Below are 24,311 nucleotides of genomic sequence, written 5' to 3'. Positions count from 1 at the left end.
TTTGTTGCGACAAGCTTTGGTCCTGACGGCATGCATGAATCATTTCGCGCCCTGTGCAAGAAATTTACATTAAAAAAATACATTTACAAACAAAAATTAGACTTATTATAACTTGCAAGAAAAAAAATTACCCAATTAGATATGCATCAGACGAGCCTTAAGCTGGGAAGACAAGAACGCCGCCGGTAACACCTTGTAAGATTCTCAAGTGGCTAACACGGTCTCTAGCTCTGAGATGACTCAATGGAAGTGAGTGGTTGATTAAAAGCACCGACGGTGGTGGTTTCGGTTAGCTGACAGTGGTGGTGGCAAAGGAACATATGATGTGACCCAGCTCGACTAAGATTGGAAGGGGGCTGAGCTCGGTGGTGGTGGACGTTGGAGATGAGTAGACGGTGGCGAAGATTGAAGAGTGCGACTGAGATCGGAGAATGTGGTGGCTAGGGTTTTAAAAATTGAGATTGAATTGCAGTAAATTTTAGGGTTTTAGATTTCAATAATACTAATCTTACAAATACAAATACAATGAGGGCTGTACAAAGTGACGTGCTAGATGACGTAACAATACTACATCAGCTGACATGTCATCAGTTGCCATGTCATTAATGAATATTAATTTTTTATTCTAATTTTCTGTTTCTTCTTCTCCATTTCTTTATTTACTTTCATATTTCAAATTTCAATTTTTCAGTCTTCTTCTCCATCGCTGTCTTCTCCATCTCCATCTCCATCACTCTCTTCATCTCCATCGCTGTCTTCTCCATCACTTAGTTCTCCTATCAGCTCTTCATCTCCATCGCGCTCTTATCCCCACCGACAAACCAAACCCAAACCCTAACCACCAACATCATAAGAGTCTAGCCCTGTCATTTCAAAGCTTATAAAATCTTATGTAAGAACTAAAAGAGAGAAGTGAACAAAGTGACCGCCGTGGATTTCTGAAATTCTACCGCTACCTCCGCCAGGTCTTTGCTGGAAAAGTGTTGTCTTCAATATGGATCCCAAGTCCTCTTTCAATTGAATTTATGTTGACTTTGATTCTAATTGTTCATGGAAAATGCTTGTTTATTCTCAATATCTTACTATCAGTGTAATATTTATATACTATGTGCATTATTTTTACTTCAGCCTTATTTCGGTCATTATTAAGATTCATTCATTGCATTCATTATCTTATTCGATCTTAATTTTTTTTTTCATTGCATCTTAATGAATGCATGATATTGTTACCATTGACTCTGTTTCTTAATCTTTGTTGCAAAGGGGCCTCTATAGTACTGTAACATCAAAAGAAGCGGTCGAAATTGCCATATCGCAATGTAGCAGCTTGAGACTCTAGTATGCTTTTGTCCAAAGGTGAGATCAACATTGTGTGTTTATTAATGAATTAGTTCTTCATGGACATAAGTTTTCTTTATTTATGTTCAGAGTGATTATATAACTTTCGGAAGTGGTGTATGGAAGTAAAAGCAGTGTTTACTTATTTATCTTTTTTATGTAGTTATGTTCAATGAGCATGGAGTACTAGTCCTCAGCATGCCTTACTTTGAAGCGCATCTTCAGCAGCTTGACGCCTTCATAAAAGATAAAATGATGGAAAACTTTGTTGTTTTACTATTTTTCAGGCAGTGGGGTTTATTTCATTGAGGTGGCAACTACCTGATATGTTTGCCAGGATCTACTATCTATGTTGTTGTAAATGGTATCATCTTTTATGTTGTCAGTTTTTTTCTTTTTCTTTGCTTTTATTATGTATGGGTATTGTTATACTAGTTGTGGCTGTCCTTGTGTATCAACACAATAAATGTTGTTCTATGGTCATTATCATTGTTTGTATGTTGACCTTTTTTTCTTGGTGCCATGTGGTGATTTATTTTGGCATGGCAATCGTATATTGTTAGTCAATGCCTTGAAAAGTTGAAATATAGAAATGAAATTGCAAGGAAATGTGACCAAAACTGAAGTTCTCATGTTTTGTGCTTTATATTATGCACAAGTTAAGCATGACATAATTTAATGACCATTTATATGAGTATGTGACAAAATGATCTATTTGACATCTCTATTATGTGAGATGATCATTTTTTAAATCTTATGATTTCAAAAGTTTTTCAGGTTGAATGTTTCTTTTATATGAGTTGGACTAAGGATGGAATGGTAAATAACATCGTTGATGTTTTAAAAACTCTATTTGTTTAGAAGATGAAAAAAAAAAAAATCTAGTTCTTTTCATTTTAAATAACAATAATGTTAATGGTATTGTGTTTAGGCATCCATGTCATAATGATTTAGGGTTTAGGGTTTTTGGGCAAACTCTGTAACTGTATTGAAAAAAGATAAAAAAATACAAGGGGAAAGAGAGAAAGCACTCTTTAGGGGGCATTTGGTTTGGGGTTATATGAGATTATTGAGGTTATGTCATTTTATATTATTTGTTACCACGTTTGGTTGTGTCAAGTAATATAAGATTCCAGAATCTTTCACTACCAATAGAGTTACTATTGGTAATATTGGAGATACTTGATAACCTCCATTTTCTTAGGTATTGTAGCTTAATTGATTATCTATTTTTGCTACAATTTTATTCCTTATTAATAAAATTTTTAGACAATAATGCCTTTATTTTAAAATCAATCTACATTAATCCCCATTACAATTTACCCTTGTTAATTAAGTTTTTGGACAATAATACCTATATTTAAAACAAATTGCAGACTACCACCACACCCAACCACCACCATCGGAGTAGCTAACCATCGCCAGTCACGTTGGAAGTCGCCGAAAGTCACCAGGAGGCTCTGATATGGCTGTTTCTAGTCATATTGATGGCAAAAAATGACCACCTTGAAACGTTTTCCCTTTTGAATTGCTACCGTAGCTCATTCACTTGAATCTTCTTGCCTCGACAACCTTATCTATTCCTGAGCTTGCAAAGCATGAACAAGCTCAGCCAAAGTTATTTGCGACAAGCCCTTGGAGTCTTCAAGAGAGGAGGTTGGCTTCAAACCTCTCTGGTAAGTTGACAAGAACTTTCTCAACTATTCTCTTGTCTATCAACTCTCCATCAAGCAACTTAATCTTGTTTACACATTCATGAGTCTGTCTACATACTCTTTGACAGACTCAACTTCTGCATTTTATGCATTTTAAATTCTCTCCTAGGTTCAAGACTTGCTAGTTTTTGGTCTTATCATTTCCTCCAAACTCCTCCTTGCTTGTCCCAGCTTCTTTGGATTTCACAAGCCATGATCCTAGTAAGCACTTGATATGTAACTATTGAATGAATCAGGGCTCTTGGAGCTTTTGCCACCTCCTCTTCATGGATCTAATTTGATCAAGTAGGATTTGCCCACAACTGAGGTGGTTGCTTCTCCTCCTCCACGTATTGCCACAAACCATGATCTCTCAAGTATGTCTTTATTTTTCATCTCATACATGAAACTAATCTCCATTGAAGACTGGTGGAGTGATTGAAGCTACAGTGATGCCATGAAGGTGAGTTAAATGGTGTTGAGGTTAGCTAAGATTTTGATTTCAGATGCTGGACAACAAGGCTCTAATACCAATTTGTTGGTTAGAGCTGAAGATACTAAGGAAAATGAAAGGGAGCACAAACGAAAGAGAGAGAGGGTAGTGGGGACTTCCATTTTTATAAACTATCTGAATATACAACACTTTGATGTACAGTTCCACCAATCTGCAGTACCTTTACAAGCAAAATAGTTATCAACCATACATTGCTAACAACTACATATCAACACTAACTAGGACCTAATCACCAGCTGATTTGTAGCTGAAATTACCAAAACATTACTTAAGTTATCAAGAAAAAACAGCAACAGAACTGCACTTGAACTTGACCTTTTGCCACCAAACTGCAGCTTCGACCAACAACCAATTCATGAGTTTCCAGCAAAATATCATCTCATTCAACAGTTTTTGTGAAAGGGAGTCCAAAAAGGATTTGTGGTTTGTTGCAGCAGCAGCTGTGCGGGATATTTAGCCAAGTATGGCAGAATGCTTCCAGGGATCGGGATAGGGATAGGGATAGCTTGTCAATGTTGTCTCAAAAGGTTCCAACCTTGAAAAACCTGGGTCTCCTAGCTGCCCCTTTCGCAAATTGGCACGGAGGGAAAATCTAGACAAAGATGTTTTTATGGATAGGAAAAAGGTTTTGGCATCAGATGGTGTTTCAGATGCCGAAGTGGATTCTGCAGTAAGATTGATAGTGAAAGCATGGAATCTTAGGAAATTAGAAATTGCAATTTACTTCTATATCCACTTTACTGATGAAAACCTAGAAGGAATGAAGTGGGAATAGATTGAATGGTGATATTGTTGATGATTCTAATATCCTCTACATCGGATATGGACTCCTTCATGGTCTGCAAGGCACATAGGCTTTCTAGAAATAAATACTCACTCCTTTCATGATTCTGCAAGGCACGTAAGCTCTTTAGAAATAAACACTCACATCAGCATTTTGTCAAACCTCTAAATTCCCTAAAAGTTTCTTACGGTTAGCTATACCCTAAACATATGAAAATGGAAGAGTATGTTCTGGTCCCTTTCATCACCATCCTTGGCAATGTTAGGCCATGTGTGTAATGATGGAAGCGAATAATTAGCAGAGCAAGCAGTGAATTTGGTGCTGCAAGGTTTAGGATTGAAAATAGTAAGCTGCACAAGAAGCTATTCAGGAAATAATGAAAATGTAGTGGGAGCTCCTCCGCTACCCCAATAGGGTCGTTGGAGTTCCTACGAAGATGAAGTTTAAATCGGTAAAGAGCCGTGTTGGAAAATTGAGCAGCTCCGGTAAGTATAGTGAGGATCACTATTTCGCTCTCAAGGTACTTATGTTTTCCTCTTCTTTTTTAATTTACCTTTCATTTAATCACCAACATCTATGTGAAAGGAATTTATTCTTCTTTATCATTTATTGAAAGTTTATTCCTGTTATGCCTGGGAAAATAAGGGCTGACATGGGAAAGTACGTGAAGAGTGACCTGTTCCCGTCAGAGCAACAAGCACACGTCAGGCCTGCCAAAGATATGAGCCCACGTGTCCTTTCCCCTGCAATAAATCCTCGAAATCAGCTGGGAAGAGAGCAATGTGACTAAAGCCGGATTATATCCTGACAATCACAAAACCCTGGATTTAATGATGATTACACGCTTCAGTTTGATATAAAATGAAGAAGACCCCTTCTTAAGGGGATTCGGCCATTTTTACACTGAAAAACTCTCTCTCTCTGAAAAAACACATTTACTTTTTCCAAATCTTTTGTAAGTCAATTCGTGTTATGACCTGACCCACAACGTAGGACTTGCTACCTTAGCATCCGAACCACTTTAAAAACTCTTTTGCGTTTATTTTGCTTTCGATATTCGTACTCACGTGTGCTTCTTGACTAATCAATGTTGCGCACACGATAATTAGTTGGTGCCAAAACTGCATCAACAATTCCCAATTATTTAACTTCCCGAGGTCCCGTTGGTTCAAGTCTTTAACACAATCTTTATTCACTTCGCTTTTTGTTTCTCTACTATAAATGTGATACTTGTATGCAGTGAAAGGATGAAGAGAAATCTTCTTCTACAAGTTCAAGAAAACGAAAGTGCAGAGAAAAGTAAACAGAGAACAAACAGAAAAGCTGAAAAATGATTCTTTTTCTCTAACTAACTGAAACAGAGTACACGTGAGCTTATAAGCAAGTATTGCATGCTAAAGGAACGACATCGTTTACAATTCACGTTAAGAGAAATTCCACTTTGTCCTCATTCTATCATTCCCCCATAAACTAAACATTCTCTATTTCTCCTACACCATTCTAATCTTCATATTTCCTCTTCATCGTAACATTCTGCACTTTCTTCACAACTATCTGCAGTTTTTCCTAACCCAAATAAAATCAAACAACTTAGACCAGCTTCTTCGCTTCTTTCCCACTGGTTCGCATTAGCTCAAATCTTGCAGCAAACACCAGCTTTCTCTAGCTGTTTTTCGGCAAACAACAACTAGACCAGCTTCTTGTCTTCTTTCCCACTGATTCGCATTAGCTAAATCTTGCAGCAAAAACCAGCTTTCTCTAGCTGTTTCTCCAGCAAACAACGACTTCCCTAATTACTTCTTCATCAGTCTTTTTCTCCCATAATTCAAACACTTTTAGTAACGACTCTGCAACTTTTAACTTTCCCGTAACCACTGAAATCTATGTCCAGACAAGGTTTGTTAGTATATCTGCCAGCTGGTATTCAGTACCTACATACTGCACCTAATTCGTTTACAGCAACCAACCTCGAAACATAATGCACATCTATCAATGTGCTTCGTTCTTGCGTGAAAGACAGGGTTTGATGACAAAGCCCCTGCACTCATGTTATCACACCACAGTACAGGCGTGAGTGTGTGTTTCAATTCCCAGTTCTGTAAACAAATTCTGAATCCAAACCATTTCAGTGGCAGCTTGACACAGGGACCTATACTCTGCTTCAGTAGATGAAAGAGAGACAACCTTTTGTTTTCTTGAACTCCACTGAATCAAATTTCCTCCTAGAAAAATTCCATAGCCCGTGTTGATTCCTATCGTTAGTGTCACTGGCCCAATCTGCATCAGCATAACCTTCAAGTATAAATCTTTATTTCTGGTGAATATCAAGCCATGATGAAGGTTCCTTGAATGACGACGAAGTACTCTCTTACAGTCTGTCCAGTGAGCAAGCATAGGTGTCTGCAAAAACGACTAAGTTTATCACAGCAAATGCTATATCTGATCTGGACAGAGTTAAGTACTGTAGGCTCCCAACAACTTTCTATAGAGAGTAGGTTGTCAAATATTCACCATCCTCTTACTGAGCTTTGTGCGAGAGCATAGGAGTCGACAAGGTTTTGAATCGTGCATGCCCCTTTATTTAGCAGCTCTGAGCATACCTGGTTGCATTAAGAGTAGTGAGGATTCATTTCTAGTCACTTCAAACCCAAGAAAATAGTTAAGAGACCCCAAGGTTTTGAGAGCAAAAGTGTTCAAATCTGTCACAATTTGCTTAATAAGATGATTATTTCCCAGTGAGAGGATATCATCTACATACATAGTAAATAAATGACTGAGCTTCTCTTTAAAGTAGAATAGACTAACATCAGCAGCAGAATTCTCAAAACCCCAAGACAGTAATACACCTTTCAACTTGTCAAACCAAGCTCTAGGAGCTTGTTTTAAGCCATACAAGGCTTTATGTAGCTTACAAACATACTTTGGCAAATGGGGATCAGCAAAACCTTCGGGTTGATACATGTAAACAGTCTCAGTTAGCTCACCGTTAAGAAAAGCGTTGTTGATATCAATTGCTGAATATCCATTGATGATGAACTGCGAAGGATAACATGACTCTTATGGTGGCAGCTTTGATAACGGTGAAAAAGTCTCAAAATAGTCCAAGCCTGGTGTTTGTTGAAATCCTTTGCAACAAGCCTTGTTTACCTTTGCAAAGATCCATCAGAGTTTAGTTTGGTTTTAAAAACCTATTGTGTTACTATATTCATTACGACATACAAGGCACCAGCTCCCAAGTATGATTGTTCATAAGTGCATTTATTCTGTCAAATTGGATCTTTCCATTCTGGTGTATTCAAGGCTTCAGTGGCAGATTTAGGCAGCTAGAATTGCTGACTTGATAAATAGGCAGAGGGATTGACTGGATTCAGACTGCTTTTGGACCTGGTTACCATCGGGTGAGTGTTCTGAGTATTCTTGGTTTGAAACTTAGGAAAAAACAAGTCAACTTCCAACTGAATTCCTGGATGCTCAGAAGGATCTGTACTCTGTAGGTGTTGTGCATCTATCGGGGGGGTTGATCAGCAGACTTATAATGTTGTAACCTGGGACCTGAAACATGTTGTGGTGACTGATGATCGGAAGAGATACGGCTGCTGAAACATTTTGCTGAGCTGGAACTCCAAATGAAGTATGTTGTGGGGACTGATGATCTGGAAGAGTATGGCGTTGAAACATTTGCTGGTGGAAAATGCATTCCAGATGAATTATTTTGCTGAGTTGCAGTGTTGATGTAGACGGATCTGTATGATGATGTAGAGGAATCTTACGGGTGGTTGATAATCTGGATTTTGACCTGCACAAACCTCAGGGAAACTTGTAGTTATTGGATCTAAAGAGTAGATATGACTGTTTGGAATCTGCCATGGTGTTTGAAGATGGGAGCATTAGTCAGTCCAGCAACTTCACTGTCTTCACAATGAAACATTCTTGAAATCATTTTTGAATGGGAATCATACTCATTGAACTGGGTGCTTGACAAATACAATTTTCCAGATGAGGACATGCACTTATAGCCTTTGTGAACTAGGCTAAACGAGAAAGACACACTTCTCGGTATGATAACCAAATTTTTGCTTCTGATATGGTCTAATGAAAGGGTAACAACAGCAGCCAAACACCTTGAGATATTAGTTTGGTTTTGACTAAATAACAGTGTAAATGGAATTGAGTAACCAATGGAAGCCGATGGTATCTATTCAACAGGTACACTGCAGTACTAAAAGACTGCCACAGAAAAGAAGTGGCATAGATGCATGTGCAAGAAGAGAGAGTCCAAATTCAGTAATAGCTCATAGTTTCCTTTCTACCCGACCATTTTGTTGGTGTAGATAAGGACATGGATGTCTAAAGAATATGCCATGTTGGTCTAGATATTTAGAAAATGTCCTAAACTCACTCCCCAATCTGTTTGCAAACATTTAAGTTATGTTCAGCTGTTTTTCAACCAAGCAATGAAAACTGTAAAGATGGGGAATGCTTCAGATTAGTTTTCAGTGGGGTATCCACATAAATCTACTGTAGTCATCCACAAATATGATATAATAGCGAAAACCTCAGAAGATTTAACAGGGGCAGGCCCATAGACAGAGAAACTAATTCGAGTGGGGCTTGTGAATGAGAATGAGATATAGGAAATGTGCTGTTGCATTTTACATATTGACAAGCCTCACAAAAAGTGTGTTTTATTGCCAAGTAATGGATACATTCAGCTTATTCAACACAACTTTTAAACTCTTTTCTTGAGGGTGTCCTAACCTAGCATGCCATAGCAAGGTAGTACTAAGCTTTGCATCTAATATGGGATGAACTGAAGTACAATTATTTGCTGCCAATACAGAGTGAAAGTAGAAGATTCAGTTTGTGAGAATGAAATTTATTCCACAGCATTAAGTGGAGAGCAAGAGGCTGGAACTGCAGATGAGGATATCATAGATGACATAGCTGCATCAAGGATCCACAAGATGGCAGAGACATATGCAATGGTACAGCCCATCTTTTAGACTCCCTTGTAGAAGTATGTCTTTAGTTGTTTTGTCCTTATAAAGCAATGTGCAGCATGAAATTCAACAATAACATCATTATCCTTTGTTATTTGTGAAATGCTTATAGATTCTTGGCTATACTAGGAACACACAGCTATTTCTTAAACTCAACACCTTAGAAGAGAAATCAGAAGGTATAAAATAATACCTGTACGTGTAATGGGAACTGTATGTCCATTACCAACCTGAACTTGAGTATCTCCTTGATAGCGTGATGAAAGAAGCATATTCTGAGGGTCTGGTATATGATTGTAGCTCTAGAATCTACAACCAAGTCTGATCATTTAGGGTGTGGGGGGAGTAGTAGCAGCTGCAAATGAGGATCTGGTCAGCTAGACCTGTGACTGTGGATGGATTAGAGTTTACTCTATCACTGGTAAAGGAATTGTCAAGGGTGTTGAGGCACATTATACTGTTGTGAAGGAGCTGAGATACTGTGGTGAGGTAGCACTAACTGAGGTATAGGGTGATGAAACTGGGGAGTAGTTGATTGAGATGATTTTGGTGAAATTGAATGTAGGTCTTTGGTTAGACTGAGGTCCAATGGTGAGTAAGAAAAAGGCTGGGGAGGCATAACTCTTGCTGCATTAATGCTTGGGTCGAAGCATCAGTGTAACCAGGAAGGGTGTTGTTTGGTTGGATTAGCAGAATGTAAGCAGTGATCTGCTGATATTATGATTAAACCGATGGTAGCAGTGAAGAGCAGAGTGGCCAGTCTTCCCACATACTTGGCAAATCAATTTAGGGCGAAATAGCTCGGCCTCTGCCTCGTCCTCTTGCATATTAGGACCAAACATCATCATTCCAGGATAATGAGAAAATCCAAGACCCATTCGGGAGCTAAATATTGAGACTGACGCATATTGAGAAGCATGTGGAAATATATTTCCCCATTAGGATGACTAGGTGTGAGTTCAAGTACTGAGTAGGGAAATGACCAGTTTGTGGAGTCAAGTATTGAGCAGAAGGATAGGCAGGTTGAGCACTTGCATTCTCAGATGTGATGATGCATTTACTGGTACGTGCTGTTTATTCCCATTCTAAACTGAGAACTAACAAGTTTCACTCTGTTTTGCAGCAAGTAATGCTGAGCTAAGTGTTCAGAAGATTAGTGAGTACAATGATTTGTCTTTCAAGCGGATTTCATGCTTATGAAGAAGAAATTGAGCTTTGTAAGTCACTTGACTACTTGTTGCAGTTAGGTTGGCTACAACGGCATCATATTCAGGTCCTAGTCCGTCTAATATTATATAAAGTTTTATCAACTGATTAAGACTCCATTGTACTAACTCATCACCAAGTTCTTTCATTTTCAGTACTACTCATTCATAGTAAGTGCTCTTCTTAGTACTCTGTAAAAGACTTCTTAAGTGTAAAGTTCGAGCCTTAGAGGCTGAATGAAAATGCATCTCAAGTGTATTCCAATAATACTAGCAGTATACATTCCCAACATGACGAAACATGGATTCAGAGATAGTGGAATTCAACCAGCTTACTAAGAACTGATCAATTCGTTGCCAAGAAAATAGTTAGGATTACATTTTCTTTGGTTGCTCAGATCCATCTGTCTTGTCCATAATGATCATTGGAGGACAAACTTTCTTCCCGTAATATGACCTTAAGTCCATGGCCAGTGAGAGCTGAAGAATTTGAGACTTCCAGTAATATAATTTTGTCACTCAACTTGACAGGAGGAAGGAAGTGTTGGCGTGTAATCGGATTCTCCACTTGAACGGGTCTTCCCATCTGTTTTTCACAGAGAAGTTTTCTCAAACAGAGACTTGAAATTGACAAGAAAACCAGTCGAAAAATAGCACAGGATCAAATCTTTGCCAAAGACGTGTGTCTAGGGCTCTGATACCATGAAAGGATGAAGAGAAATCTTCTTCTACAAGTTCAAGAAAACGAAAGTGCAGAGAAAAGTAAAACAGAGAACAAAACAGAAAAGCTGAAAAATGATTCTTTTTCTCTAACTAACTGAAACAGAGTACACGTGAAGCTTATAAGCAAGTATTGCATGCTAAAGGAAACGACATCGTTTTACAATTCACGTTAAGAGAAATTCCACTTTTGTCCTTCATTCTATCATGCAGAGAAAAATCTTGAGATACTACAAAGTGAAGTAGAGAACATGTTTGTTATCTTCAAAATATAGTTGTCTATGCAGTTTTGTTCTATTCGGTTGTCATGTCCAGGAGACTGTAGGGTTAAGGTTACCGTAGGATGGCAGCAATTGAAGTATTTATAGGTTATGGCCTTCACCTTGGAGATAGCAGTTTGACAATTTCTAGAACAATAGCCTTTCCAATTTCTGCCCTAAAAAACTATTTAGAGAGACTGGTCATAATTCATAAATATGGAAACTCTTTGTTTACTTAAAAAAAGAAAAAAGATAGAAAAAAATAACACGAAGTACTTCTTTTTATTATTCATTCGATCAACATTGACTTCTTTACACTTATATACTGCAGCAACTAACTGTGAAAAACTAACCAACCTTCAATTAACTATAGCTGTAAGATAACCGCACTACTTGTAACTAACTAAACTAACTGTATAAATGCACTGCAGTATTCTAACGTCGCGAGCTTACAGACCCTCAGGCATACATATTATGTTGCTAATAAATAAATAATACAATTATAATTAATGAAAAATAAGATAATAAAACATATCCAAAGAAACTAAAACGATTAAACTAAAGAAAGAAAGTACATGTCCAAAGGTTCCAAACATCACAGACATTGATGTTGATGCTGTAGATAGATAGGTTGAAAATTCTTGAATACAGAAACGTAGGTCAGAGAGGGTATAAGGCTAACCACCTGCTGATCATGGCCAGACATTCTTTAGGCTTGAACTCTGGAGCGGTATGACCTCCTCCCTACTCAAAACAAACAATACTGCGGAATTAATTACCCCCTTAAATTAGTTAGCTTATTCAGATATTAATATATTCGATTTGGAAAATTATTCTTGCCTTCACTGTGGCATATGTCAAACTATAAATGCCTTCTGCGTACTGCATCCAGTATCTACAAAAGAATTAATCATGAGATAAATTCATCAACTGTCTAAAGCTGATTAATTAATGAAAGTTTTTGTATGAAAAATATAAATTAACCAATTACCCTGCAACTTGGCCTTCAACAGACCATGGTTGCCAACCCCTCTCAACTGTCAAATTTAGTGACTTGATCCATGTTTCCGTTCCCACGTATGGAATTGCCATGTCAAGATCCCCGCTGTATATTAAGAAAGTTTAGCTCTACCTCTACTCATAACAAAAATGAAAGGCACTTAAAAAAGGAGAGTGATCCCAATGTTTCCGCAATTGTTTGATATTTTTTCATTATATATACATATGTTCGCAAATACTGCAAACGGTAAATAATGGTAAAAAATTTATCCACTTACCTGTAAATCAGAACTCGATAACCTCTCTTGATTAGGTTTCGATGATAATAAAGACTACTGGGTACATCTTTGGTGTATAATATGGTTTGATTGCATCTTGCCCAGTCCTTTATAGTTCCCTGCTAATCATTCCTTTTATGTATTTCATTAGCAAAATAATTTCACAATTTTGGATGCTACTTATCTCACAGACAACATACCTCTCGAACTCCAAGAGCTCTTTGAACAGTTTTATCATTTGCCCATTCGTATGAGTAGTAGTAATTATAAACCTATAATCATAAAGAACAGCTCATGAGTTATATTGTTGATTTGTTGAAATAGCTATAAAATTTTGTGCATTTCAACAACTAATGCATACGCAATGCGTGGACATCTCTTCACATATACACTTTCCTGTTGTAGTTCAACATAGCCAAGTGATGTATAATTCATTACCCGACACCAGGAAGTTGGAGGTTGAGTTGGCGAAAGGAGAAAATCTGAGAAATCTTGTTCCATGAGTATGGAGCGATCCCAAGTCAATAGCTTCGGTTTAGGTGATGTATACATACTACATGCAGGTTCCAATATGTTGGCGATATTTAAGTTTTCAGTGCACTGCAAATTGAATTCGTAAAAGTTCAATCTTTCGAATACGAACACGATTTTATTAAAAGATTATAGTAATGTTGTTCTACTTACCTCTGTGACATTTTGAAGATACAGTTTACATAAACCATTACTTGGGTCTACATTTGTATACTCGCCCTTGCAATATGTTTTGGCTGACTGAAAACAATAAAATAAAGGCATTGTTGGATAACAGAATTTATTTAAGACCCTCCAATTAATACAATTAATTACTAGTGTGTTCATGTTGATATGTTGTAATCATTTGCAATATGTTTTAACATAAATTTATGACCATTACTTTATAATAACTCAATGGCTTGAAAATTACTCTGTTGGCATTAAAAATAACTAATACTTTAACTTCTTATCCAAGTCTATCAGATTACATTGAATTAAAGACTAAGAATTTGTGGCACAAATTTGTGTACAATAACCTAAGCCATTTTTATAATTTTAGTCCTTCTACACGCATAAAGAGTTTTTTTTTTATGAATTGTCATATGAGTCATGATAACTATGTATCTGGCCTTGACACATAATTTTTATTAAAAAAAGAAATATATATGTTTGAAGGATTCTCACCTCGTAGATTTCATAGGTGATGAGTGCCTTTAGGTAAGCGAACTGAATTCTTGAATTTTTGTCTTTGTTTTCATCCGTAACCGGGTTCCCAAGCACATACCCCTGTGATAATATTTATAAGTTGATAAAACTGAAGAAATCTAGGCACTGAAATTTGCTACATGTCAATGGATCATTAATTTATTTAATTGATTTTATGTACTTTGAGATTCATTATCGGCTCGATCCTGGCATCAATACCTATAATAAGAACGAAAAAATAGAAAATTAATTAATTAAAAAGAGACAGATAGAGACTTGCTGAGAATAATAGTTGAAACCAAATATATAGTAAAACAAAAATGTGTCTTAGTAAAGCAAAGAGGGAACAAATCAGGGCCCAGGGGCTGGATTTCAGCACATAAATTACCATCAGATATTTCCTGAACAATCATTGGAACAATTTTGCCCGAGTAAGAATCTCCAGCAATATAGAGTTGATTCTTGAGGAATTTGGGATGATTGCTAAGCCACTGCAAACAACTCATTAATAAATATACAAATAAAATAAACTGTTACTGTATTAAAATATTGTAATGTATATTTTTTAAGTTAAAAAAATAACGTAAATCCTAAACAGTCCATCTAAAGGATATTGTTATTCTAGCCTACTGACCACAGTCCATAGTGAATTACAACTTAAAATTTAAAATAAAATCAGTCTTATACACTTAAAGCTTAGAATATGTTGATCCGGTAGATGAAAAAAAAAAAAAAAACAAATTGTCTATATAAATTAATTCTCATTAATCTATCAATTAATCACAATGCTTAATATTATGTGATTGATTAATTTATATATGTGGATAATTACTTGTTCAACTAGTTCAGTCTCTTTGGAATTACGATTATACAGAGGTCTAGATCGAATTCATTTACATTTTACAACTAATTAAAAATAAATTATTTTATCAAATTAAATTTAGCTAGATTTAAAAAACCAAATAAGAATTTTTCACTTGATACAAAGATTTTTATCTGTTGATTTGTAAATGTGAATTCATTTGTAGTTAATGTACTCTTTATTAAAAATAACAAGCATAAAATGTTTAAAAAGAGAATTATAATCAACTATTAATGTTCTAACCATTGAAAGATGTTTCACATAAAGGAGTTTCAAATATTAAAATCTGAATAATGAATAGTTAGCTAGGAACTTCGATTTTTTAATCATAAAGCTATTTTGATATGCGATTATTCATTTGATAAAACAAATTGAACTCACCTTTCTCAGAAAAGAATAGGTTTGTGCTGCTGAAATTGTATCAGTCATGTTGAATCCTTGCCAACTTTTGGCACTTATGAGAATGCAGAGCCAACCGGTGCGTCTAAAAATATTATGTTGGCAACCTGAATTTAACAATAATTAAGACGAGGATGATCAAAGGAGTTTTATTTATAATTAAATAAAATAAAGTAAAACTACATGTATAAAGAAATTTTACAAATTTTTTATATAAAATGATGTAACAAAAAATGAATAGAATAGTAATATGATAAGATCGAATTTATATTCACTTTTTTTTTTTCACTTTTTACTATATTACTTTGTACAAACATCTTATAAGATTATCAATATGTTAACATATTATAATTATATATATATATATATATATATTATATATTTATATATATATATATATATATGAGAAAGTGAATTAATCTACATTCGTCCACGAATATGGATTCAACACAAACGTTGGAAAGTCCCTGGATTTTTGGTAGTTAAATGACAATGGACCTACAATGAAGGATTATAAAGTAAGCAAAGCCAAATTTCCAGTTCCATCGTAGTCGTGGTGTGAAGATTGTTCATTCTCATCATCTGGTGTCAATGCCAATACGACTATCATTTCTAGGGGTGTTCGGTTTCGGGTACCTTGCACTTTTTGAAGGAACCAGAACCGAAACCGGAACCGGAACCGACGGTTCCTTGAAATTTGGAACTAGAACCGGAACCATCGGTTCCGGTTCCTAGATACCTAAAGCCAGAACTTGTAACAACGGTTCCGGTTCCGGTTCTAGGTACCCTGTAAAATTCATGACCCCCCAAAAGTTTTTAAAATGGCAAAAAAATCCTTAAAATCTTACAAATACCCCCCCACCCGGCACTTATTAACAAAAATAAAATTACAAATTATAAATTCAAAATTATAAACTCCATTACTTTGTAAAGGTAGATTCTCAAAAGTCAAACTAACTTACTTTAAATGTTATGAAATATAAATATAAATGTATTCACATTACTTTTTCTATAAAAGTTTTTATTAACCCCCTAATCTTTAATTTTATTTTATATTAGTCTCGGTTCCTGGTTCTGATTCCGGTTCCTAACTATAGGAATCGGAACCGGAACCGCACAGTAACGGTTCAAAAAATTTGGAACCGGAACCTACCCATTGACAACTGGTTCTGGGTAAGAACCAGAATCAAACCCAGGGTACCCTCCGGTTCTGGTTCCAACCGGTTCTTTTGAACACTCCTAATCATTTCAATGCCAATACTATAAAAGTTCCCTACTACTTTTATGGTTATTTGATAGACAATAAAAAGTAATTATTTAAAAAATCTATAAAATAATATTCATTTATTTAAGTGGGAATTATTGTAAAACTAATTATCAAATGTTAGAAATTTATTTGCTAAACTTTGTAGAAGTTACTAATCTGAGATTTAGCACTGGTTAATTAAGATAATAGTTTTGAGTTTTGGCCTACTTGTTTGAATAAGGTCTTTTTCAATTCAAATGAGGACAAATACAATTTAGTCCATGATGTTTGGTCTAAGTAATTGAGTTTGGTAAAACTTTTTAGCAACATTATGGTCATCAGGTGATGAAACTTTCATCTATTAAACAGTGTAAAGGTATTTTCATCTTACTAATAGAGACTAAAATATTATTAAAAATTTCTATTAGGCCCAAGTGTTTGTTAGGCCAAACCTCAAGAATGAACTTTTAGAGAGTTTCTCATTTAAAAGAGGAAAAAAAAAGGGCGAATTTTCCCCTCTCATTTTCCTTCATTTTCTTACACTTTATAGGATACTTTCTTGTCAATCTCTATCTCTCATTTTTTTTCAACCTGCAGCTACAACGAAATCATAAACTTGTCCAATTTGATTTGAACCTGGTTGAAAAGATAATCATAATTATCGTCCTAATCACTCCTGTTTTATAACTCACTTGCGAGTTTCTTTTTTCTTTTTGTACTTTAATCTACCGAAAGTAACATATTCCAAGTTAAAAGAGAAAAAGAAAAAGAAAAATACCAATCTCATAGACAAGGGCAGAAAAGGCAGAACAACCAGGGCCTCCGGTGAGCCAAAGCATAAGAGGATCATCTTCGGGACTCCTTTCAGATTCAATGAAGTAGTAGAATAACTGTTCATTATCCAAATCGCCCACCCCGATATAACTTCAGTTCAAAACATGAGTAAGTTACATATATGTTAACTCTTGATGATGATCAGATTAATAGAAAAGAAAATAAAGAAACTAAAACTCACCCAGTTTCGAGTTTGAATGGGAGATTACCAGGAAAGCCTGGCAGGGTTTTAACGATCGAGATCGATGAGTGTGAAGCAACAACTTTAGTAAGCACAAGTAGAAGAATAATTATATGCATTTTTATGGAAAGCCTCGCAGGGTTTTAACGATCAAGCTTCACACACTGAAGCAACAACGTTAGTGAGCACAAGTAGGAGAATTATTATATGCATTTTTATGCTTGCAGAGGATATAGCTGGAAACAAAAGAATAATTTGGATAGCTTTGACCGGCGTCTCCAGTAGATAGCTTTTGCCATTCAAGAATGGTTACATCTAACTTTCAATGTATGAAAAATCGTTGTCTCAATTCAATAGTTTGTACCCAGTAATCCAGCAAAATGGAATATTATCCTCGTTTCAATCTATTTCTTAATAATTGAGCCACTTTGCATTTAATACATATTTACGCATTGTTGACGTGGGAACAGTAAGATAATTAAACCCAACAATAAATAAGTGAAAAAAAAGATATTTTTTTTTTTCTTCATATAAATGTATATTTCTTTTAATAAGCATTAGGAGGTAAGATTAAAAAGGAATTCCTCTTTGTGGATCAAATTAGAGAAAGGTAGACTCTTATAACAATAGCCAATGGAAGATATTCTTTCGTAATGACATTTTGATAAAGTTAAGACATATTATCTTATTAATTCCGCATGTTATTCTCTTTTCTTTGAACTTTGTTTTCTTAATTAATGTACTTGGATGCCACTGTTAATGTGTAATATTTATTCATCTATACATCAACTTTTTATTACAGAAAACAAAAAAATGGATAATTATATATATAGCTGGAAATTTGAAATAGAAAAAACATTAAAAAAAAATTAATATTTTTACTCTCTATTTTATTACAATATTTCATATTTTTCAAAAGAATTTTTAGGTGAAGCCTGCAGACAGAAGTTTTTTTGAAAATTTTGGAATCTCATTAGAGGGTAGAGGAATTGCAAATTTATTTTTGGGAGGATTGAAATATTATTTTTAAATATAAATATTAAAATATTATTAATTTTGTCATCTTGATGGTATAAGGAGATTACATTAATTAAAAAAAAATACTTAATATAATAATCTATCATTTAAAATATATGTTTTATTTGAGTGAAAAAAAAACTTACATAGTAGAGAGAGAAAGGAAAAAGACGACTGCAAAAAATAAACTGTGAGAAGAAGAACAGTGCGCTAGACACTTTTCATATTTCTTAATACATCACTTTTTCTACGTGAACAGTAGCTACTACAATATTTATACATGCAAACTTTCTTCTCTACCGTGTTAGGGCCAAAAATCGTCCTTGGGCCAAATAAGAAAACGGGCCCGACACTGAAGAAGAAGCCAGGCCCAATCCCGATATGACCCAACCGGATTAGGCCCTTTCGGTACAAGGTATAGTCGGCCCAAACCACTTGGGCACGAGCCTCCTAATCCCAACCCATTTCCCAGGCCCATGGGCGAATCCAGAGCCCACAGCCCCCTCAGAATATTTTCCTACTCTTGATCAATCTCCCATTCAAGGTCACCTTCCTATTTCTGATCACTTTCCTACTCAGAGTTACTCTCCTAATCAGAATCATCTTCCTATCCGGACACTGGTAAGACAGCTTACCACGGCCCTGATTCTTCTAGAGTTTGCATCAGAGTCACACTAGGACTCCTACTTCTGCTAGGATTGGGAGACCAAATAGTCACTATATAAGCAGAGGCCAGCCCTCTCACAAAGGACACGACATTACACTTTCATACTGAGAGCTCTGACTTGAGAGCTTCACATCACCGCCATAGTCACAGTCCCCGACTAGACTTCCGGTAATCTTTACTCCCTAGCCCTCACTATATTAGCCTCTCTCAGCCTTGCTAACTTGAGCGTCAGAGTGCCTACAGCAAACACCACCCCGGTGTTTCCCGTTCACTTCACGCGTGTGTTTCTCTACGTGTGTAGGTGCAGCGGATCGCTAGTGGCATCAACCTCACGGGATCAGACCCCCCTTCCGTACAGGTAGATTTTTACGTCTACACACCGTTTGATCATTAACAACTAACTAAATGCCATGCGTTTGATCTGCAACTTGCGTCTCCACTTGCAGGCCAACTTGTACTCTGTTTTGCTACTCACTTGTATGCTGTTAGTTAGTGATAGGCCGACTTATATTTTGTTGTTGCAACTTGTATTCCCACTTGCATGCTGTTAATTAAGGATAAGGCTAGCTTGTGCTCTGTTTTGCAACTTGTAGTGCAACTTGTATTTCTCACTTGCATGCCGTTGGTAGATGATAAGAAGCGTGAACTGCGTTTTCTACTGTTTGAAACTTTTGCTTAAGTGAAGCTTGATATTTTGGTTAACAGGAAAAGAAACCTAAATGAAGTTGGAATATAGAGTAGTCACCTAATAAATTAAATTTATTTTAATCTTGTTGAGATGATAAATAAAGTTTAAAAAAAAAAAAAAAATCAACAAGGGTTATATTTTTGCAGTAATTTCTTTATGTTACAAATTCAGAAAAATTTACAAATATTCCTATTTTTTTAAATAATATTTGTAAAACTCATTAGTTTTTTATTTTAATTTTAATTTTTTTTATAATGTTTACATTTCTTTCTTAATCATTAGTCGGCAGCAGCTCTACTATTCAAACCCACCAGCCTGACTTAGTTTTGACGATTGTGATAAAGATAAGTAGTTGATGTTGAATTTCATTCAATTAGAGAACAGAAGTTGATAACTAACTTTCAACAATGCTAAGGCCTGATTTTCATTTTTCGTGATGAATAATATTGACAAATAAAATATTTCCATTTTTGTTGATAATATATATATTTTGCGTAAAAAGGTAATTATATAAAAGAATGAATGAATACAATCAAGCAGGAAAAAACCCCTGCCACTAAATCTTGGACAGGCCCAAGATTTAAAGGAAGCCGAAAACTAAACACAAGAAAACAGATTATTCACAGTAATGTACGATACATAAGCCATAGACCACATCAGCCCAGGCTGAGACAAAACCTAGAGCCCAAGAGACCCAAACAACAAACATATTAAAACTACAGCCCACTATATATATTGAAAGCAGAAGCTCAAGTATGGCTGTCTATTTCTCTAGGAGCAACGTCTCCATAAACTACCACAACTTTAACCTTCATATTCAGATGCTGAAAATATGCCAGCCTGAAACTAGAATCTGGAATACCACCCTTCTCCATAAGATAACCTGGAGCAACATTAAATATGCTCCCTAAAAGCTTATGATACCAATCAAGATGCATTCTATACATAGGCTAGAATCTATACAATCTCAGATTGTTCTTCCACAGTCTCATCTCCTGGTGACTATAATATATTGTTTTTGCCAAGTGTAACAAAAAATTGATTTTAACATTAGATTTTATTTGCAAGAAAATCAAAGAAAAACATGTTACAACACATTGATATTTTTAGATCATGTTCAAGAGCCACAATTATTCAGTTGGATTGAACTATTTCCTTAAAATAAATTTTGAACGATATTTAGATTGTTTATAAGAGAATGTGACAAGAGTATGTTAATGTGGCCGGATATATTTTAGTTCCATCTTCATTTAATCGCAATTAAAAGTGAATAAATTTAGTTCATATATTTACAACATAAATTATTAATATTATATTAATTTAAACACTCTATAGTTAGTTTTATATATATTATGACTAATAATATCTTACATTTAAATAATTCATAAAAAAACTGATATATTTTCTCATAAATTATTAGCATCACTCTCGAAAAGATACTTGAGACAGTTCCTCAATTATGAAAGACTCTCTTAAAAACTTGTAATGCTGAAGATGATTTGTCAACATAAGATTCATTATTAGGAGCCACCAATGAGTTTTGTGGTGTGACCCTTTAATGCTTAAGGCGAACAAATTAATGAGAAAGTGTTATTCTAAATTTACATTAAAAATTGATGTATGATATATAATAATTAACGAGTAATAGACGAATTGATAAGAGATATGTGAAAGGATCGAAGTGGGGGATTATAGAATATGAGGACTAGATTGATAGTTGGAAAGAACTTTTCATCAAGTTTGAAGCATTCTCTTTTCCAGCCGTGTAATTCATCTCTTTTATGTTATGTATACAATGATCTCATCTAATGCCTTTAGGCAATCAAGAGGACAAGAGACAAATAAAAAGAGATAAGTATGAATCAATGAATTGAGTCATTTTGTAACACTTGTTAACAACAATTAACGGCCTTAAAAAAGCCAAATTTGTGAAAGAGAAACAATTTGGGGGCCTTATTTAATTGTACCGATTACTACAACATCATAGGAACATTATCCTCCTCCGATCTATTTCTTAAATAATTTTTGTCGAAGGTTTTGTGGTGAAAATTCTCAAGTTATGTTTACTTTTAAGAATTGAGTAAAGAATGAGAATCTTAATAAGAGTTTGAAAATACATATTTTTCTAGTGATTCAATTAGATTATTTGTGGAAAAATGTGTTTAATTTGTGAAATTTGAGTTAATTACTTTATAAATACCTTTTATGGGATCACGGATGTATTTTGAGTATTTTTAGGTTAAAAATGATATTTGAATGAAGAAGAATAATGTTGATGGAATTTATGATGAGGAGGAATAAACGGTGAAAGAATTGAAGTTGAAAGGAGAACGATGTGACGCATTGAAGATGAGACGTAAAACCTGGAAATTTGTCAAGATGAGCATATTTCGATGTTTCGATCATAACTTGAGCTGTAGAATTCTAAATTCGATGATTCTTATGGCGTTGGAAAGCTTATTTAGAGAGCTACAAAGTTTGTGTTCATGACTTTGTCATATTCTGAAGATTCTAAACTCATGGGACAGAAAGAACGATCGTCGTAGCGATTGTTTCTATCGCCGCAACGATGGATCACAGGCTTGTTTAGATTATTGTATTTTTCCTAGTCAGAATTTGAATGGTTTAAGACATTTAATTCTTTCCTAATTAACCTCTAAACCTTAGCACTATAAATAAGGGTCTTTATTTAGTTTTTTTGTGGATTAGAGAAGTAGAAAGGACAACTACTATTTTGGAGATCGGAATTCTTGCAGTTCTCATTCGCCAATTAGAGAAGTTTTTTATATTTTTCTTTCTTGAACTCATGTTATTGAATATGATGGTTGTTTTTATTATTGCAATTATGAACTAAACTCCTTTTCTAGGGCTAAAGATGTAGCTCAATTTATGAATATGTGTTGACATTATTGTTGTTAATTTAAATTGAACATTAATTCTAAGTTTTATTGTTGTGTTTAATGCTTTCAATTCTTATGGATCTGAGAGTTGAATGATATCATGGGTTGGGTTGAGATCGAGAGATGAAACATGATTAGTCTAAGGTAATAAAACCATAGATTGAGAGAATGAGAAAGATAGGTTACTACGATCCGTGAGACTCTTGTAAATTCCGTAGAACTTAATAATCTCTTAGCTTCTAAATCAAACTTAGAGATATTTTAGGTTATTACTTAAGGGTTAATTCTCTAATTGTTCGAGAAAAATTTAATGGAATATTAGGGAGTTTGACCTTTAAAATAAGTTTAATCAGATTAGCAATAATTGTCAATGCATATGATTAAATAGGTGTGAAATCTATGCCCTAGGTTTAGTCGTTATATTGATCTTTTTACCAGAGTATTAATACAATTCTATTTTTGTTTAGTGTTTAGTTTGTTTTATTTTTCATTAAACTATTCTTAAAATTTTGTTTTATCAAATAACAATAAAATATACTAGTTTGGTATTTGGTAGGTAGTTCTCTTGGGATTCGACACTCGTTTACTCGAACTATACTACCTGCGTGATTTCGTACACTTGCGAATAGTCTGTCAAATCCTATAAATAATAAATTCCATAAAAACATGGGTAAAGGATTCCTTTAAAATTTATAAGGAATTCTAATTCTTGGGACAGGGAATCTAATGAAATTACCTTTTTTTACCCTATTTTGAATTAAATTTTTTATTTTATTTTAACCGACATTGAATATTCGAATATTGAATAAAGAATGGAATAAGCAAACACAATCTCAAACTAACGTTGGATTTTGAAAGACAACAAATTTTGTGCCAATACCATGAAATTAGGGATCTAATAAGATAATAAGTAGGGTGCCAATATTCAATCTTATTAGATCCCTAATATCATGTTTTTTTTTTTCTCTCTACCCTATTTAGAATTGCTAAAATTGGAATTAGGAGAAACATGATATTAAGGATCTAATAAGTAATTAGGGTGCCAATACCATAACTCTTCTTTTAACCTTATTCACCTAATTAATGTATGATTTCGTTATTAGAAATATAATATTCTAAAAATATTCTCATTTAATATTTCAAATAGTATATAATTGTGGGAAAAAATGATTTCGACAGCTCTATTGCTTGAGAGATACGCTAATGGAAGAGTCACTTAAATTGAGAGATCCTTGATGACTTTACAATCACTCTAACAATATTTACTCTCATTGGGGGGCATCGATGGATTTTACCGACTTGTTTCCTTCCAATGCTTAACTCAGTTATTAGATCACGAAAATAGCAATTTGGAGATAAAAGATAGTGTTTGTGTGACATTCCCTTAGGGATTGCTTGCTCACCCTTACCCTTCTCCCCTTGGGGGGATTTATATAGCCTCAACCTCCATGAATGAATGAAAGAATCTCTTGGCTGCGTGGCCATGTTTTGACTGGTGTCATGGTGC

At 34.8% G+C, this 24,311-nt stretch overlaps 1 protein-coding gene and 1 pseudogene across 1 annotated transcript; both read right to left on the bottom strand.

The window, feature by feature from the left end:
- Positions 1 to 24,311, bottom strand: part of LOC116109751 — a 72,768-nt pseudogene that overhangs the window by 35,166 nt on the left and 13,291 nt on the right.
- LOC116109853 (serine carboxypeptidase-like 2) lies at positions 12,048 to 17,850 on the bottom strand. Its single transcript, XM_031396095.1, is given in 15 exon segments — positions 12,048 to 12,259; positions 12,356 to 12,410; positions 12,507 to 12,620; positions 12,793 to 12,911; positions 12,993 to 13,064; positions 13,231 to 13,392; positions 13,477 to 13,563; positions 13,990 to 14,091; positions 14,192 to 14,229; positions 14,399 to 14,501; positions 15,254 to 15,328; positions 15,331 to 15,378; positions 15,696 to 15,769; positions 17,296 to 17,441; positions 17,533 to 17,850. Coding segments are annotated over 15 exon segments (1,398 nt in total). The 5' UTR covers positions 17,652 to 17,850; the 3' UTR covers positions 12,048 to 12,175.

The sequence above is a fragment of the Pistacia vera genome, unplaced genomic scaffold (assembly GCF_008641045.1).
Source record: "Pistacia vera cultivar Batoury unplaced genomic scaffold, PisVer_v2 Contig59, whole genome shotgun sequence".
Lineage (NCBI taxonomy): Eukaryota > Viridiplantae > Streptophyta > Magnoliopsida > Sapindales > Anacardiaceae > Pistacia > Pistacia vera.
Note: the sequence above shows the minus strand (reverse complement) of the source record. Positions and strands in the feature narration are given on the sequence as shown.